General features: G+C 35.6%; 1 protein-coding gene across 1 annotated transcript in view; it reads left to right on the top strand.

Moving 5' to 3' along the window:
• Positions 1–16,189, top strand: part of ALG6 (ALG6 alpha-1,3-glucosyltransferase) — a gene marked incomplete at both ends in the record, with an annotated part of 31,367 nt that overhangs the window by 13,411 nt on the left and 1,767 nt on the right. The window contains 7 exons of the mRNA XM_084242362.1: positions 597–782; positions 1,712–1,847; positions 3,477–3,562; positions 5,235–5,319; positions 9,554–9,624; positions 10,744–10,812; positions 10,943–11,141. Coding sequence (XP_084098488.1) covers positions 597–782; positions 1,712–1,847; positions 3,477–3,562; positions 5,235–5,319; positions 9,554–9,624; positions 10,744–10,812; positions 10,943–11,141 — 832 coding nt within the window. The remainder of the gene's footprint in view (positions 1–596; positions 783–1,711; positions 1,848–3,476; positions 3,563–5,234; positions 5,320–9,553; positions 9,625–10,743; positions 10,813–10,942; positions 11,142–16,189) is intronic.

Here is a 16,189-nt window from a genome sequence, read left to right as displayed (position 1 = left end):
CTCTTCTGTCTTCCAAAAATGTGTTGAAATCTTTTCCTACTGTAACCCATCTTTATCTTTATGGCTGTAAATTTATTCTTTTCTAATTCTCTATTATTTGAAGGGGGTCTTGGAAAGGAGAGGAGATAAGCATAACTGGGCTCACCATTTTGAGCTGAAAATATATTTGTGATGTTTTAAATAACAGCATTAACCAAGCACATATATTTATATTAATTTGATGCATATTATTGAGGAAGTATTATGATCAGTAATACTTTTTCCCCTATGGTTGGAGCACAGTTTTATTCTTCAAACTTTAGCATTTTGTTATAGTATTATCATAAAGTAGTCTAGTAGAAATAAGCTGTATGTCAGTTATTCAGTACTAATTTTTAAACTTAATTAAATCAGTTGCTTTGTTTAGCAGTAGATTTAATATATTTGAGGCCATTGTATATAATTTCAAATTTCTTTATCACTTCAATACTTTTAATTTCTATTTAGAAGTAACTTTTATTAGATATATTATCTTACGTAACATAAGAAATATATGCTATAAAATGCAGGATCTTTCTCTTATAATTACTGAGAAACTTTCCTTAACACCGGAACATATATAATTCTGTGAGTCTTGGCTTTGCTTTGTGGGGTGTTCTTGGAGTGTCTTGTGACTGGGATCTGCTAGGGTCACTAGCATTTTGCTTAGCTGTAAATTATAAGCAGATGGAACTTTACCATTCCTTGCCATTTTTTTGCTTTTTACTTGGCAAGTGTTTTAAAAAAGGCATCAAAGGAAAGGGGTAAGTGGCTTTTATTTTTTAATTTTTTAATTTTAATTTTATTTTTTTTAATGTGATTAGCTAGACTTGCTTCTCTCTCTCTTTTTTTTTTTAAGATTTATTTATTTATTTATACATGCACTGGGTACAGTCAGAAGCGTGGGAGGGTGAGAGAATTCACCAGAGCCAGAGCGGGGAGCAGAGCAGGCAGAAGGACCGAAGTACACTGCTGAGGGGAGCAGCGGGCGGCAGAAGAGGTCTGCGCGCCATGTGGGACCCTCCTCCAGTGGCCGGGGAGCAGCTGGGGATCGAACCGGCGCTGCAGAGGCTGCGGGCAGCTTTGCAACCCAGCGCTCAACCGCTGCGCCACCGGGAGACCCTAAGTGGCTTTAAACAACAAAATTCAAAAAATTACTTCAGAGAATTTACTTGGCATACTTTAGCAGGAAGAAAGTAGTCTTACACTTTTCATTTTGGTCATTTCTTATTAATGTGTTGGTTATGGGGTAAGGGGAAAAGAGATTAAGACATGTTCCATATTATTTTAAATCTTCCCAACTGAGGAAATATTTTGATCCATGTACACTTACTGGAGGTAATATGGGTTTATTTGTTAGAACATTGCCATAAGAGTTCATCTGTTTAGAGCATATTACATTATATATTTACTAGAGATACAGCCCATTTTGATGTGTTTCTTTATAGCTGCATGATAACGGAGTCTATATTAAATATTAATTAGGATGGTGATAGTTTTTTTGTTGGAGGAGTGCTCATCTCAATGGTTGTGAATTTCTTGAAACTTTTTTGAGTAGACTCCCATCAAAAACCTATAATGGTAGCATTATTTATCATTACCATAATTTGCATTTGTTATATTTAGTAAGACTCATTGATTTCTCAATCATTAACCTCTCTCTTTCTTACTGGTCACTTTTGTTTTGTTCTAGGTTGGTACTGTTAATCAAGTTAGTGTGTACTGTTGTGGCTTCCTTCATTCTCTGCTGGCTGCCATTCTTTACAGAAAGGGAACAAAGCCTGCAGGTTCTAAGAAGACTCTTCCCAGTTGATCGTGGGTTATTTGAGGCATGTTAAAAAACTTTCCTTTCACTCCTTTCTGTTATAGTACCTTTCCAGTGACCTTTGGGATTTCATGTAGAAGATATGCAAGGAACGGTCACTATAGCTGCTCTTCTCTCATAGTCATTCCTTGCCAGTTATTCAGTCCAATGTATAACCTCTCACTCAGCTGGCATTTTCTAGTGCATTACAAGAGTGGGTAATATTTATGCCAATGTGAGATCTATAATTCAATTGTATATTTTTCTAATGAAATAGAGTCCATAATAAAAGACAGCATGAGCATTTGCAGCTACAAAGGTAACAGCTCTGTAGTTAGTTGTATTCTCATTTTGTCTAAAGAAATTAAAAACTAATAATCATGTTTGCTTCAAAGAGCTTATCATTCTTATGTAATATATAACCTTTATCTGTAGTAATTTTTAATGAGAATCTTTCATTTCATTTCATTTCATTTAATGCTAGCTTAATCACTCTTGTTAAGTTTTTATTACATGGATAATTTGGTGATTTAGATAGTAATTAAATTAAACAAACCAGTTTTTGAAACAAGGCCCTTTAATAAAGTTAGAGACAACATATTTATAGATAATTTACTTTTGAATAAACATTTTTTTTAAAAATAGAAAAGCATACATATCCTTCTAATTTTTGACTATATAAATTGCTATAGAAAATCTTTCAATGAATCTACGAGAAGTTGGAAGCAGCATTTTGAAAGAGACAATGAAAGAAAGAATTTGGAATTGTGAAAAGAGCAGGAATGCGTGACTGTGTGTCAGTGGGATGATGGTGGTGATGACACTGATAATCATAAATAATAACAGTTACTATCACCATCACTTATTTATTGCAAAGAAAAATTTAATTCTCCATGTAAGCTGCCTAGTTATTTGTCTTACCTTCTATTTTAGGGATAGTATTTATCACAAAATTATAAAAAGTGTCATACATGTTTTAATGGTGCTGCTGGTCACCTCCATTCACTTGTTGTCTTCAAAATCTGAAGAGCATTTTCTTTGTCGAACAGGGAGGTAGGATGGTACAGTTGTCGGTGAGTCACTGTTGATGCTGTGCCTGAGGAGCTGTGAATCAAGCAGTTGTGTAGAGAATGGGTTTACAAGCAGAGCTGTAATTATAAATTTAATTGAATGAAAGTGACCCTAGTGCAACTGTTAATATCCTTAAACTTCTTGATTTATTAGCAATTAATTCTTGTCATTGCTAGTAGCTGGTGGCTTGTTCTAAATAATCTCAGGTATGTGATTAAATGGGCCAAATGTGTGTTCTACAAATTAGGAAAAAAATTTCTTATAAAAATCTCCAAAGATGAATAACTTTAGTACTTAGGAGTAGTGTGCTGCTTTTTGAAAAATTTAAGTATTTCTTGGGACTGTTTAGATTATGGTTGTTTAGTGATTTAGATTAACTCCCATTGGGAAAAATGAAAAATGCTTGAGAGAGAGATATTATGTGTTTATTCTTTGGAGTGTTTAATCAACTTTGTTATAAAATTTGAACAAAAACTTCATATATTTCAAAAATTTATTTGTTTAGGGGCTATGAACTGTACTTTGTGGAATGTAGTATTTTAATACATTATAGCAGAGTATAAAACAAATATCTTTTCTTTAGGATAAAGTAGCTAATATCTGGTGTAGCGTCAGTATCTTTCTGAAGATCAAGGATATTTTGCCACATCACATCCAGATAATAATCAGGTAAGAGATACAAAGTAGTGTTTCATAAACTACTGTCTAACCTAAATAAGGGACCAGGAAGAAGAATTACTATAAGAAAGAAAAAATCAAAATCAACAAACAACTATAAACCAGAGACACACCATGGGGGGCGGGAAAAGGAGGAAATGAGGTCAAAATAAGGGGGGTGCAATTGTATGGGGAATATAAAAATAAAAAATAAAAAAATAATAAAACAAGCAAAATAAAAAAATGAACAACAATGTAATAAAATATAAACATTTAATCAATAAAAAATTAAAAAAAAGTGTTTTGTTAATATCTCATTTGTCAGGTATCATTACGATACGACATGTTCATCTTTAGTGAATTTTCCATATAACATAAACCTGTCCTTCTGTTCAACAAAATTCTTTCATTAGGAGTATTTTATATAAAAGTCTCTTTGGATTGTTAGCTACTTCTCTCCATCTTAAACAGAATGTCTGCTAAGCATGATTTAACATTTTCTTGAAGAGCCATGGTTTTCAGTGGTATATCAGGGTTCATATAGGGAAGTAGACTAAGGGCAGTCACTCTATGTGTGTGTTTATGTGTGTGCAGGGCTGGGGGAGAGGGGAGAGAGAGTTTGAGAATTTATTATGAGGAATTGGCTTATAAAGTTGTGGCAGCTGGCTAAGCAAATTGAAGTCCACATGGCACACATTTGGGAAGGGATATCTAAGGGAAAGAAGAGTGATTCAGACCCAGCTGCTGTTTGGGGTCCTTACACTTTGGCAAGGCCTAAAGACTTTCAATTGATTAAGCCTGGCCTGCCCAAGACAAACCCCTTTCATTAGCTTAAAATTGACTGAATAGGGACTTTATTACATCTGCAAAATCTTCACAGTAGCACCAAGATTAGTGTTTGGATAACTGAGAGGTGTGTGGGGCTACAAAATGGGCACTGCCTTCCTCTGTCCTCTCTGACTTTTTTGAGAAAATCCCTTGTAGCCTCTTGTAACAGGCAGTATACTAGAGAGAATTCAGGGAATGTGTTCAGCTTAGCCAACACTACACCACAAAGCCACAAGAGGGAAGCTGACTTATTGTATTGCATTATAATACTTGTTCTCAGGGCTTTCAAAGGCTGCTTGACCATGGCACTAAATGGTTCAGGCTGCTCAACCTGTTGAGTTCTTTTTCCTCCCAACCCACCAGCCATATTAGTAAAGGCTTTTGCAGCCTTCTGTCCCCTTTTAAACTTTTATTTTCTGGTTTACTCTGGTCTGGAAATCAGAAAGTCAACCTTTGTAATGAGGGTAGGACAGTTTTTCATGTGAGTAAAGTTTATGACTCTTTTGTGTCAGAAATACAGCATTATCTCTTTTTCCCTGCTTATGTGATCTTATTAGAGTATTTGGTAATTGTGTTTTAGCTATCTGTCTTTGTATTTTTTCTACATGTGATACTAAATACTAGAATAACATAAGCAACATTTAGTACTATAATGTTTTGTCTTCTGTATTATATAATCATATATATTAACATTTTTTTGGTCTTCATTTTAAATTTCAAAAATAAAATAAACTTTATTTTAAAATCAGTATAAATTGATAAGTAATGGGATCCTTACATTTAAAAAATTATTTCTTTGTTTTAGCTGTGTAACTCTATAACAAAAACAAATGTTTTATTTTGATTAATTTTTTAGCTTTTGTTTTACATTTTTGAGCCTGCTTCCTGCATGTGTAAAATTAACACTTCAGCCTTCTCTCAAAGGATTCAAATTTACTCTGGTAAGTTTTTTATTAGTTTAGATATTTAATTCTTGCTGAAATTGATCTTTAAAAAATACAGATAATTATTATCTTGGTCAGAAAGGGATATATTGGATTGTGAACTAGACATTCATTTATTTGGTGAACATTTATTGAGTGTCTAGCAACACAGGCCCTCGGCTCAGCAATCAGGGTCTTTCCGTTTAAATGAACAACTATTTAATTTCTCCTTTGTATTATATTCCTAATGAGGGAATACAAAGAAGTGGCAATAAACATATACTTAGGTAATGAAGCTGTAAAGTGATGGTATTAAGTTTTGTCAGGTACAAGTTGAAGTGGGAGATGGTGTTATTATCTGGTGGTTCAGATTTTACCCAGTCTCTTGCAGCAAGTGCGATTGGAGCCAAATTTTGCAAACTGGTCAAGATTTGGAATAAGAGGTTATGTAGCAGATAAGAAATCAAGACAAGAGCTTGGAGGTGCAGAAGTGGGAAAGAATGGGGAATTCTTTGGAAATAGCTTATAAACAGTGAACTTTATGTGAGTGTTATGTGTGTATGTGTTGAGATTAGGCTATAATGAGTGGTGAGAGTCAAAAAGGTTCAAATTGAACAAGACCTTGAAGATTGGATTGAAAAAGTTGGACTTTAATTTGTGTTTAAGATGAGCCAAAAAAGATTTTTGAGATGGGAAGGTGACAGTTCTCTGTTTTAGGAAGATACCTTGTGTCAGTTTGGAGATGGATCAGGTATATTTCCTATAGCTTAGGGCTTTGCTGTGTTTACAAATTCTTCCTGGTTCTATTTCTGTGGTATTTAAATTTTTGTTTCTGTGTACCTTGTCTATAAAATGACATTTAAAAAATTCCTTTAGAACTCTCCTGCATTGCTGGTGGGAGTGCAAAATGGTCCAACCACTACGGAAGCTGTGTGGAGATTTCTTGACCTACTAAACATAGAGCTTCCATATGATCCAGCAATTCTACTCCTAGGTATTTACCCAAAGGACACAGAAACATCAATTCCAAAGAGCACCTGCACCCCTATGTTTATAGCAGCACTATTTACAATAGCTAAACTTTGGAAACAACCCAAATGCCCCAAAATAGATGACTGGATCAAGAAGATGTGGTACATATACACCATGGAATATTACTCAGCATTCAAAAAAGATAAACACATGCAATTTGCAACAACATGAATGGAGCTGGAAGGGATCATGCTCAGCGAAACAAGCCAGAAAGAAAAAGAAAAATACCGGATGGTCTCACTCATAGCAGGAATCTAGAAAACTTAAATAAGGGACCAGGAAAAAGAATAACTATAAGAAAGAAAATATCAAAATCAACAAACAACTATGAACCATAGATATTCTATGGGGGTGGGGGGCGGGGAAAGGAGGGCTTGGGGTCAAAATAAGGGGGTTGTAATTGTATGGGGAATATAAAGAATAAAATTTAAATAAAATGTAAAAAAAAAATTCCTTTAAAATATCAGAAAATTTGGGCCGTCCCAGTGGTGCAGTGGGTTGAGCGCCATGCTATGAAGCTGTCCACAGCCTCTGCATCATGGGTTCGTTTCCCAGCCTTTCAGGGAGATACCCACGTGGCTTGGCAGACCTCTCCTGTCTTGCCCGCTTCTCCCCTTAGAAGTATATTCAGTCTATCTGCCTATTCTGCTCCCCGCACTGTCTCTGGTGAATTCTCCTACCCTCCCGTGCCTCTGGCCTATACCCCAGTTCTTGTATAAAATTAAAAAAAAAATCAGAAAATTTAGTTTATGAAAACAGTAAGCTTCAGTGGACTTATAAGAGCATTTTAGAAATTAGGACTTCAGTTCTGGGACTGCCATTTATTTACTGTACATCCTAAACACAAGCCAAAATAGAACATCATGGTGAAATGTCTCAAAAATATATTGGTATCATAATGCAAAAAGAATAGTTTTTCTTTTTTAGACACTCAGTAAGTTTTTCTTTGCATATTCCTTTTTATTCTTTTATTGACTATTTCTGTTGTTTTGATCTGAATAAACTCTTAGTATCCTAAGTCATCTGTGATTAATTAATGGGTCATTGTATGTTTAGAACCAGGGGACATGGCTAGTAATGCTCTGATATAGCAAGAGACCTAACTTGAAATATTTGCAAGCTTATGTTTTTTTTTTTTTAATTATTTTTAGGAAAGAGCTTATAAATAAAGGTATATTTCAAAGATAGTGGAATTTTAGAGTTGGGTAACTGTAGCAGGATTAGAAATGATTACTTTTAGGATTGTAAGTCAGAAAAAAATTCTTTGTCTTAATTTCCTAATTTTAATGTTTGTTCAATACGGTTGTTTAAAAATCTAAAAAAAGCTTATATTAAGGGCTTTTAAAATTTTATTTTGTTGCTATTTTGAATTTGTTTTAAATACTTCTTATAGTTTTAAAGGCATTTTCCATTATAATTGTTATAAAGTGTTTTTTTTTTTTTTAAAGATCCATCCACTTATGCGTACAAGAGCTGGGGTACAGGCCAGAGATGTGTGGGGTGACAGGATTCACCAGAGTCCGAGTGGGGAACAGGCAGACTGACTGAAATACACTGCTGAGGGGAACAGGAGGTGAGACAGGAAAGGTCTGCTGAGCCATGTGGGTTACTCCCTGGAAGGCTGGGGATCGAACTTGTGCTGCAGAGGCTGCGGATTGCTTCATAGTGCAGTGTTTAACCTCTTGCACCACCAGGGAGGCCCTGTTATGAATTTCCTTCCCATCAAAGTTGAGTTATTTCTCAATATATGTCTATAATTGAGTAATAATGAGTATGAATACTGATATATCTATAGCAGCAAAGTGAATTACATTTAATTTATTTGAATAGTATTTAATCTTGGTGGGCTGTGGCTAAGGGACACTGCTTTAGACTGAGTAAGGAAAGTCTTTCTAGGGAAGTGATATTTGAGGCTGGAACTGAATGGTCAAGTAGAAGGAGCCAATCACAAGATGATTTGGCTTGAATTGATTAAAAAAAAAAAGCAGGTTCTTCCTTGAAGCAGGAACACATTTGGCATAAAGGTCTCAGATTGAAGTAGCTGGTGTGAAGTAAAAGAGTGAGACAGATACAGACTGGAAGTCAGGCAGCACCCAGATTGTATAGGACTTTGGATTTTATTCTAAGTCTAGTGGGAAGCTATGGGAGGATTTTAAGTAGGGGAATTTATTGATCTGACATAGTGACTGAATGGAGTACAGTAGATTGTAAGGAGAAAAAAGTGTTACTAGCTGAGGTAGTTGCAGTAGTCAAAAGAGCAAGATGGGTGTGGGTTGAACCCCACTCTTTTGCCACCATGGCAGAGGGGAATGAAGAGAAGTGGGTGGGTATTGTAATTAGGAGGTGGTGTTGGTGGGGTTTGCTGATGGATTTGGATGTATAGTATGTACAAGATAGTAATTCAGGTTTTTTGCTGGACCAACTAGATTGGATGTGTATGGATATATAGAGGTCTACTATGTAAAAAGTGAACTTCTGAAAGTAGATTTAAATAATTTTTAAAGACTTATTTACTTATACATACTAGAACTGGGGTATAGGCCAGAGGTGTGTGTGTGGGGGGGTGGAGGGGTGAGAGGATTCACCAGAGACAGAGTGGGGAGCAGAACAGCCAGATCTACTGAAATACACTGCTGAGGAGAGCAGTGGGCGAGACAGGAGAGGTCTGCTGCGCCATATGGGTTACCTCCCTGGCCTGCCAGGGGTCAAACTCAGTGTTGCAGTGGCTGGAGATAGCTTGATAGCGCTGTGTTTTTAACCCCTGCACTACCAGGGAGGCTCCTGAGGTAACTAATTTTTAATTGAGAACATCGAATAGCAAATAATTACTTTATACAATATTTAATATATTTTAATGAAATGCACACTTTAAAAACTAAAATACATGTTTTTCCAGTTTTAGATTTTGAGCTTCTTACCCTACAGACTTTTTAAATTGTCAAAGATCCCCAAAGAGGGTGAAGGTGTGATTGATTGTGGTGTCCTAAGTATTTATAGTTTTGTTTAATAATAACTGAATCTCTGTAAACTTGTTTTAGATGGTAAAATATACCTTTATAACTACTGCTTTTTAAAAAATATTTTGCTTGTTAAAGATTAGAATAAAATACTATGCGTATTAGTGTGTCTGTATTTTCTTTCTAGATAAAAGCTACATTAAACTGTTAAATTGTTGTTATACAAGTTGTTATAGTTCATTTTCCTCCTTTTTTCCTTAAAGGTGTGCTGTGCACTCTCATTCTTTCTGTTTTCTTTCCAAGTACATGAAAAGTCCATTCTGTTAGTATCATTGTAAGTAAAAATGTTTCAAACATATTTTATTTATTTTGATCATTATATGTTTACAATATAGAAATTATTGCTTATATGTAGCTACCCAAGTACAAAACAAGCTACATAAATATAATTGCATAAAATGATCTCATGAAATCATAATTTTCCCAGAGTAATGATCTTTTACAACTTTCTTTATAAAATAGTATATTTTAACTGAAAAAGTTTCACAGAATTATTACAGATATTTCTCTTTGTTTCTTCCTATATGTCTTCTATGTGCTGATAAAAAGTAGATTTCCCACAGAGACTTTGCTCAGGTGATAGGTATATATATTTTAAAGATTTATTTATTTATGCATACAAGAGCTGGGGTACAGGCCAGCGGTGTGGGGGATGAGAGAATTCACCAGAGACAGAGTAGGGAGTAGAACAGGCAGATCTACTGAAATACACTGCTGAGGGGAGCAGCGGGCAGGATAGGTCTGCTGTGCCATGTGGGTCAGCTCCCTGGCCAGGGAATAAACTAGTGCTGCAGTGGCTGCAGATAGTTTGATGGCGCTTAGACTTTAACCCCTGCACCACCAGGGAGGCCCCAGTGTTGCCTCTTTCTACATTTTTCTTCTTTTATTTCACTGTTATCAACTTCTTCCCTTTATGACTCTTCTTGGCCTCTTCTGTCTTCTCTTCAGTGACAGATGATGATCCTTTCTATAATAACTTTAGTTTTTAACTTAGCTGAGTGATATGTAACATAGAGGATCATAAAAAAGTCTAAAAACCACTATATTAGTAATTCATTCGTATTTGCTAACTGGGAGGAACTATATAAAAGCATTCTTTCTTAAATGTTCAGATCTGTCTATCTTATGTTTTTCTTAAGCTACTGTTTGTGAGACAGAAATGTTCCATTAATGGCATACTGGAAGAAACAGTTTTTCAGTTATTTTGAGGAGTTGACACCTTCCTATGTCTTAACTAATTTAGTCTGGATTCATAATTATTTAGAAATGAATCTATAGTCTATGTTTTTTTGTTAACTGTCCCAAAAGTCAGATAGGTAAAATGTGTTTATATTTTTTATGAGTCAAAATGATATTCTCTAAGATTAAAATACCTTTTTCTCTATCATTTTAGACCAGTATGCTTAGTTTTAAGTGAAATTCCTTTTATGTCTACTTGGTTTCTACTTGTGTCAACATTTAGGTGAGTTCAATCAATTTTCATAAAATACTTTCAGTATAATTCTTATAAATGCATTTAAGACTTTTTTACTAAGCGATTATGGTTTGAACTGTCAATTCTCTTTTGATGTTTTTTCTGTTTTCCTTTACAGTATGCTACCTCTTTTATTGAAGGATGAACTCCTAATGCCCTCAATTGTGACAGTGATGGCATTTTTTATAGCTTGTACAACTTCTTTTTCAATATTTGAAAAGATTTCTGAGGAAGAATTACAGTTGAAATCCTTTTCCATTTCTGTTAGGAAATATCTTCCATGGTTTACATTTCTTCCCAGAATTATACAACATTTGGTAAGTTGTTCAGTTTTTAAGGGATGGTTCTTATTAGCACAATTAAAAATATTTTAATATCATTTTACTTTTATAGTTCTTTTGAGACATAATTTATATATATTCACACATTTAAAGTTTTGGTTTTATGTACAGAGTTGTACCACCGTCACCACAATATCATTTTAGCTTATTTCCATCACTTCAGAAAGAAACCGTTTACACATTCCACCCTCACCTCTACCCCCAACATTGGACAGCAACTCATCAATCTATATAATTTCTGTCTATATAGCTTTAGCTGGCTGGACATTTCATATACATGGGATATATTAGTCTACTAGGTTAGGTAAGAACTAAAATTGTAAAAATCCTAGAAGAAAACATAGGAGTTCTTATCTGTAGGTTGTTGATTCATTTTGGGTTAATTTTTGTGTGTGATGTGAGGTAGGAGTCCCGCTTTATTATGTCATTCTAGTGACAATGAAGACATTGGCACCTCTGTTGAAAATCAGTTGATAAGTGTAAGGGTTTATTTCTGAACTTTAGTTCTGTTCTATTAATCTGTCCTTTTATCTGTACCACACACGTCTTGATTACTGTGGCTTTGTGGTTAGTTTTAAATTGAAAATGTGAGTCATCTAACTTGTTTTTCACAATTATTTGATTATTTTATGTCCCTTGCATTTCCACTTTAGCTGTATCAGCTTGTCATTTTCTCCAAAAACTAAGCAGAGATTTTGACAGGGATCTCTTTAAATCTCTGTATCAACTTGAGAATTATTTTACCAAGCTTTCGTCTTCCAGGCCCACAAACATAGATATTCTTTAGTGTCCTTCAACAATTTTCTGTAGTTTCAGTCTTTTAAGTCTAACACTTATTTTGTTAAATATGGTGGTTTTGTTAAATTTATTTCTAAGTATTTTATTCTTTATGATGTTTTTATAAATGGAATTCTTAATTTCATAACATTCATTGCTATTGTATGCAGGTATTTGATCTGTTTATATTGATCATGTTTTATGTACTATAAGTTTTTAGTGGATTCCTTATGATTTTCTATATGTAAGATCATGTCATCTGCAAATCATGATAGCTTCTTCCTTTCTAATCTGAATGCCTTTTATTTTTTTTTTCCTTACCTAGTTATCCTGGCAAGAACCTTCAGTACAATGTCAAATACAATTAACAAGAGTGAATATATATTTTTCCTGATATTGGGGGAAATCTTCTAGTCTTTTACTATTAACTCTGATATTCATTGTGGGTTTTTTTTTTTAATAAGTGACTTTATTTGGTTCAGGAGTTCTGTTCTGAGTTTATTGAATGTTTTAATCAAGTAAAGGTGCTGGATTTTGTCAAATGCTTTTCCTATGTCTAATGATATGGTCATGTTTTTTTACCTTAGACATCTTTTTTTTTCATTTTTTAAAAATTTTATATATTTTTAATATCATTTATCATTTTTGCACAATGTATGCATTTTCATCTGGTTATAGTCCCCATACAATTCCCACACCCCTTTTTCCCTTAGATTTATTTATTTATGCATACAAAAACTGGGATACAGGCCATAGGTATGGGGGTGAGGGGATTCACCAGAGACGAGTGGGGAACAGAACAGGCAGATTGACCGAAACACACTGCTGAGGGGAGCAGTGGGTGAGTCAGGAGAGGTCTGCTGCGCCATGTGGATTATTCCCTGGCTGACCGGGGATCGAACTTGTGCTGCAGAGGCTGTGGATAGCTTCATAGGTTGTGTTTTAACCCCTTGTACCACCAGGAAGGCCCTAGTTTTCTTTTCTTTTATGTCTTTGTCTGGTTTTGGTATCAGGGTGATACCTGCCTCATGGAATGATTTGGGAAATATTCTTTTCAAGTTTTTGAAAGTTAATGAAAGATTGGTATTGGGCGTCCCTGGTGGTGCAAGGGAATAGGCAACGCACTATGAAGCAATCCACAGCCTCTGCAGTGCGAGTTTGACCCCTGGCCAGCCAGGGAGAAACCCACATGGCGAGGCAGACCTCTCCTGTCTCGCCCGCTGCTCCCCTCAGCAGTGTATTTCAGTCAATCTGCCTGTTCTGTTCCCTGCTTTGTCTCTGGTGGATCCTCTCACCCCCTGCATCTCTGGACTGTACCCCAGCTCCTGTATGCATAAATAAATAAATCTTTTTTAAAAAAAGAAAGATTGGTATTAATTCTATAAACATTTGTTATAATTTATCAGGGAAGGCATCTTTGCCTGGGCTTTTCTTTAAAAGACCCTTTTATTTATTTTTTGATTAAACTTTTTTATTTTCTTACCTCTTTGTACAGTATTTGACTTCTTCCCACAGGTGTAGTACCCATAAATCTCCTATTGTCACATCACCCACAGACCATCACCATAGTCCCTTGTGCTCATCCCTCCTTTTTTTTTTTAATATTCCCCATACAACTGCAACCCCGATTTTGACCCCAGTCCCTCCCCCCCCCCCCACAAGAGTGTCTCTGGTTCATAGTTGTTTGTTGATTTTGATTTTTTTCTTTCTTATAGTTATTCTTTTTCCTGGTCCATATTTAGGTCTTCTAGATTCCTGCTATGAGTGAGACCATCCGGTATTTTTCTTTTTCTTTCTGGCTTGTTTCGCTGAGCATGATCCCTTCCAGCTCCATCCATATTGTTGCAAATTGCATGTGTTTATCTTTTTTGAATGCTGAGTAATATTCCATGGTGTATATGTACCACATCTTCTTGATCCAGTCATCTATTTTTGGGCATTTGGGTTGTTTCCAAAGCTTAGCTATTGTAAATAGTGCTGCTATAAACATAGGGGTGCAGGTGCTCTTTAGAATTGATGTTTCTGTGTCCTTTGGGTAAATACCTAGGAGTGGAATTGCTCGATCATATGGAAGCTCTATCTTCAGTAGGTTGAGGAATCTCCACACAGCTTTCCACAGTGGTTGGACTAGTTTGCACTCCCACCAGCAGTGCAGGAGAGTTCCTTTTTTTCCACATCCTCGCCAACATTTGTTGTTGCTAGTTTTTTTATGTGCCATTCTCATTGGTGTGAGATGGTATCTCATTGTAGTTTTGATTTACATTTCCCTGATTGCAAGTAACATTGAACATTTTTTCATATACCTGGTGGCCATTTGTATTTCCTCTTCGGAGAAGTTTCTTTTTAGTTCTTCTGCCCATTTTTTGACTGGATTATTTTCTTTGTTTTTGTTGAGTCTCATCAGCTCTTTGTAGATTTTTGTGATCAGTCCTTTATCAGTAGTGTTGGGTGCAAAAATGTTATCCCAGTCGGTAGGATTTCTCTTTGTTTTGGTTATTGTCTCTTTTGCTGTGCAGAAGCTCTTTAATTTGATGTAGTCCCAGCTGTTGATCTTTGCCTTTACTATGACTGCTTTGGGTGATGCATCTGTAAAGATGTTTTTGAGGTGCATGTCATGTAGTGTTTCACCTATATTTCCTTCTATAGATTTTATGGTTTCAGGTCTTATGTCTAGTTCTTTAATCCATTTTGAGTTGGTTTTTGTGCATGGTGTGAGGTAGTAGTCCAGCTTCATTCTTTTGCATGTAGCGACCCAGTTTTCCCAGCACCATTTATTGAACAAACTTTCCTTGCTCCAATGCATATTCTTTGCTCCTTTGTCAAAGATTAGTTGACCATAAATCTGTGGGTTTATTTCTGGGTTTTCTGTTCAGTTCCGTTGATCCATGTGTCTGTTCTGGTTCCAATACCACGCAGTTTTAATTATTATGGCTTTGTAGTATGGTTTGAAATCTGTCATCCCTCCTGTTTTGACTCCTCTTCCTCCCTTTCTGCTTTATGTAAAAGGCCCTGTTAAAATTATTATTATAATAAAATTAATTATTATTAATGGGACTTTAAAATTTAGTTCAGTATCTTTAGTTGTTTAGGTCTATTCAGACTTTATTTCTTTTTTTTTTTTGTGGGACCCTTGCCGGTGGCCAGGGACCAAACTGGTGCTGCAGAGTTTGCAGGCAGCCTCGCAACCCAGCGCTCAACCGCTGCGCCACCAGGGGAGGCCCCAGACTTTATTTCTTTATTTTTTTTTTTTAAAGATTTATTTATTTATTTATTTATTTATTTATACAAGCACTGGGTGCAGTCAGAAGCGCAGGAGGGTGAGAGAATTCACCAGAGCCAGAGCGGGGAGCAGAGCAGGCAGAAGGACCGAAGTACACTGCTGAGGGGAGCAGCGGGCGGCAGGAGAGGTCTGCGTGCCATATGGGACCCTCCTCCAGTGGCCGGGGAGCAGCTGGGGATCGAACTGGCACTGGAGAGGCTGTGGGCAGCTTCGCAACCCAGCGCTCAACCGCTGCGCCACCGTGGAGGCCAGACTTTATTTCTTGAGACAGTTTCAGTGGTGTGTCTTTCTAAGAATTTGTCCATTCCATCTATATCTGATTTGTTGGCATAGAGTTGTTCATAGTATTCACTTGTCATATTTTTTATTTTTATTTGTGGTACAGAGCGATATCCTCTTTTCATTCCTGATTTTAGGAATTTGTACCTTCTCTCTTTTTTTCCTTGGTTTCATTGGTCTTTTAACAACTAACTTTTGGTCATTGATTTTCTGTTTTTCTATTTTCATTGACTGTGGGTCTAATATTATTATATCCACTTTCATCCTTGTTTTGGCTTTGCTTTATTATTTTTTTACCTAGTAGTGTTTTAAGTTCAAATTTATAAATTACCCCTGTGCCATTTTTCAGCAATATCTTTAAGTATTTCTACCTGTTTTTGTGATATAATTCTAGTGTTTTTGGAGAACATACTTTCAGTATTTTCAAATGTACTATGTTAATATCATTCACTTATGAAGGTATTTTTGCTAGAAATAAAATGACTGTCTTTTTCTTTCAGCAGTTTGAATGTTCTGCCAAAACACTACCTTATGGCTTCTTTGTTTTTGATGAGGTGTCAGCTAGTAATTTTACTGAGCATATATTGTGCTGTAATTTGTTATTTATGCTTACTAGATATCCAGATGTAGCTACTAAGAGGTCCTTGGATATACGATTCTGGAATTTAGGTTAGAGATTCAGGCTCAA

Source organism: Talpa europaea, assembly GCF_964194135.1.
Source record: "Talpa europaea genome assembly, chromosome: 9".
NCBI classification, from domain to species: domain Eukaryota; kingdom Metazoa; phylum Chordata; class Mammalia; order Eulipotyphla; family Talpidae; genus Talpa; species Talpa europaea.
This window is presented reverse-complemented; position numbering and strand designations above follow the sequence as displayed.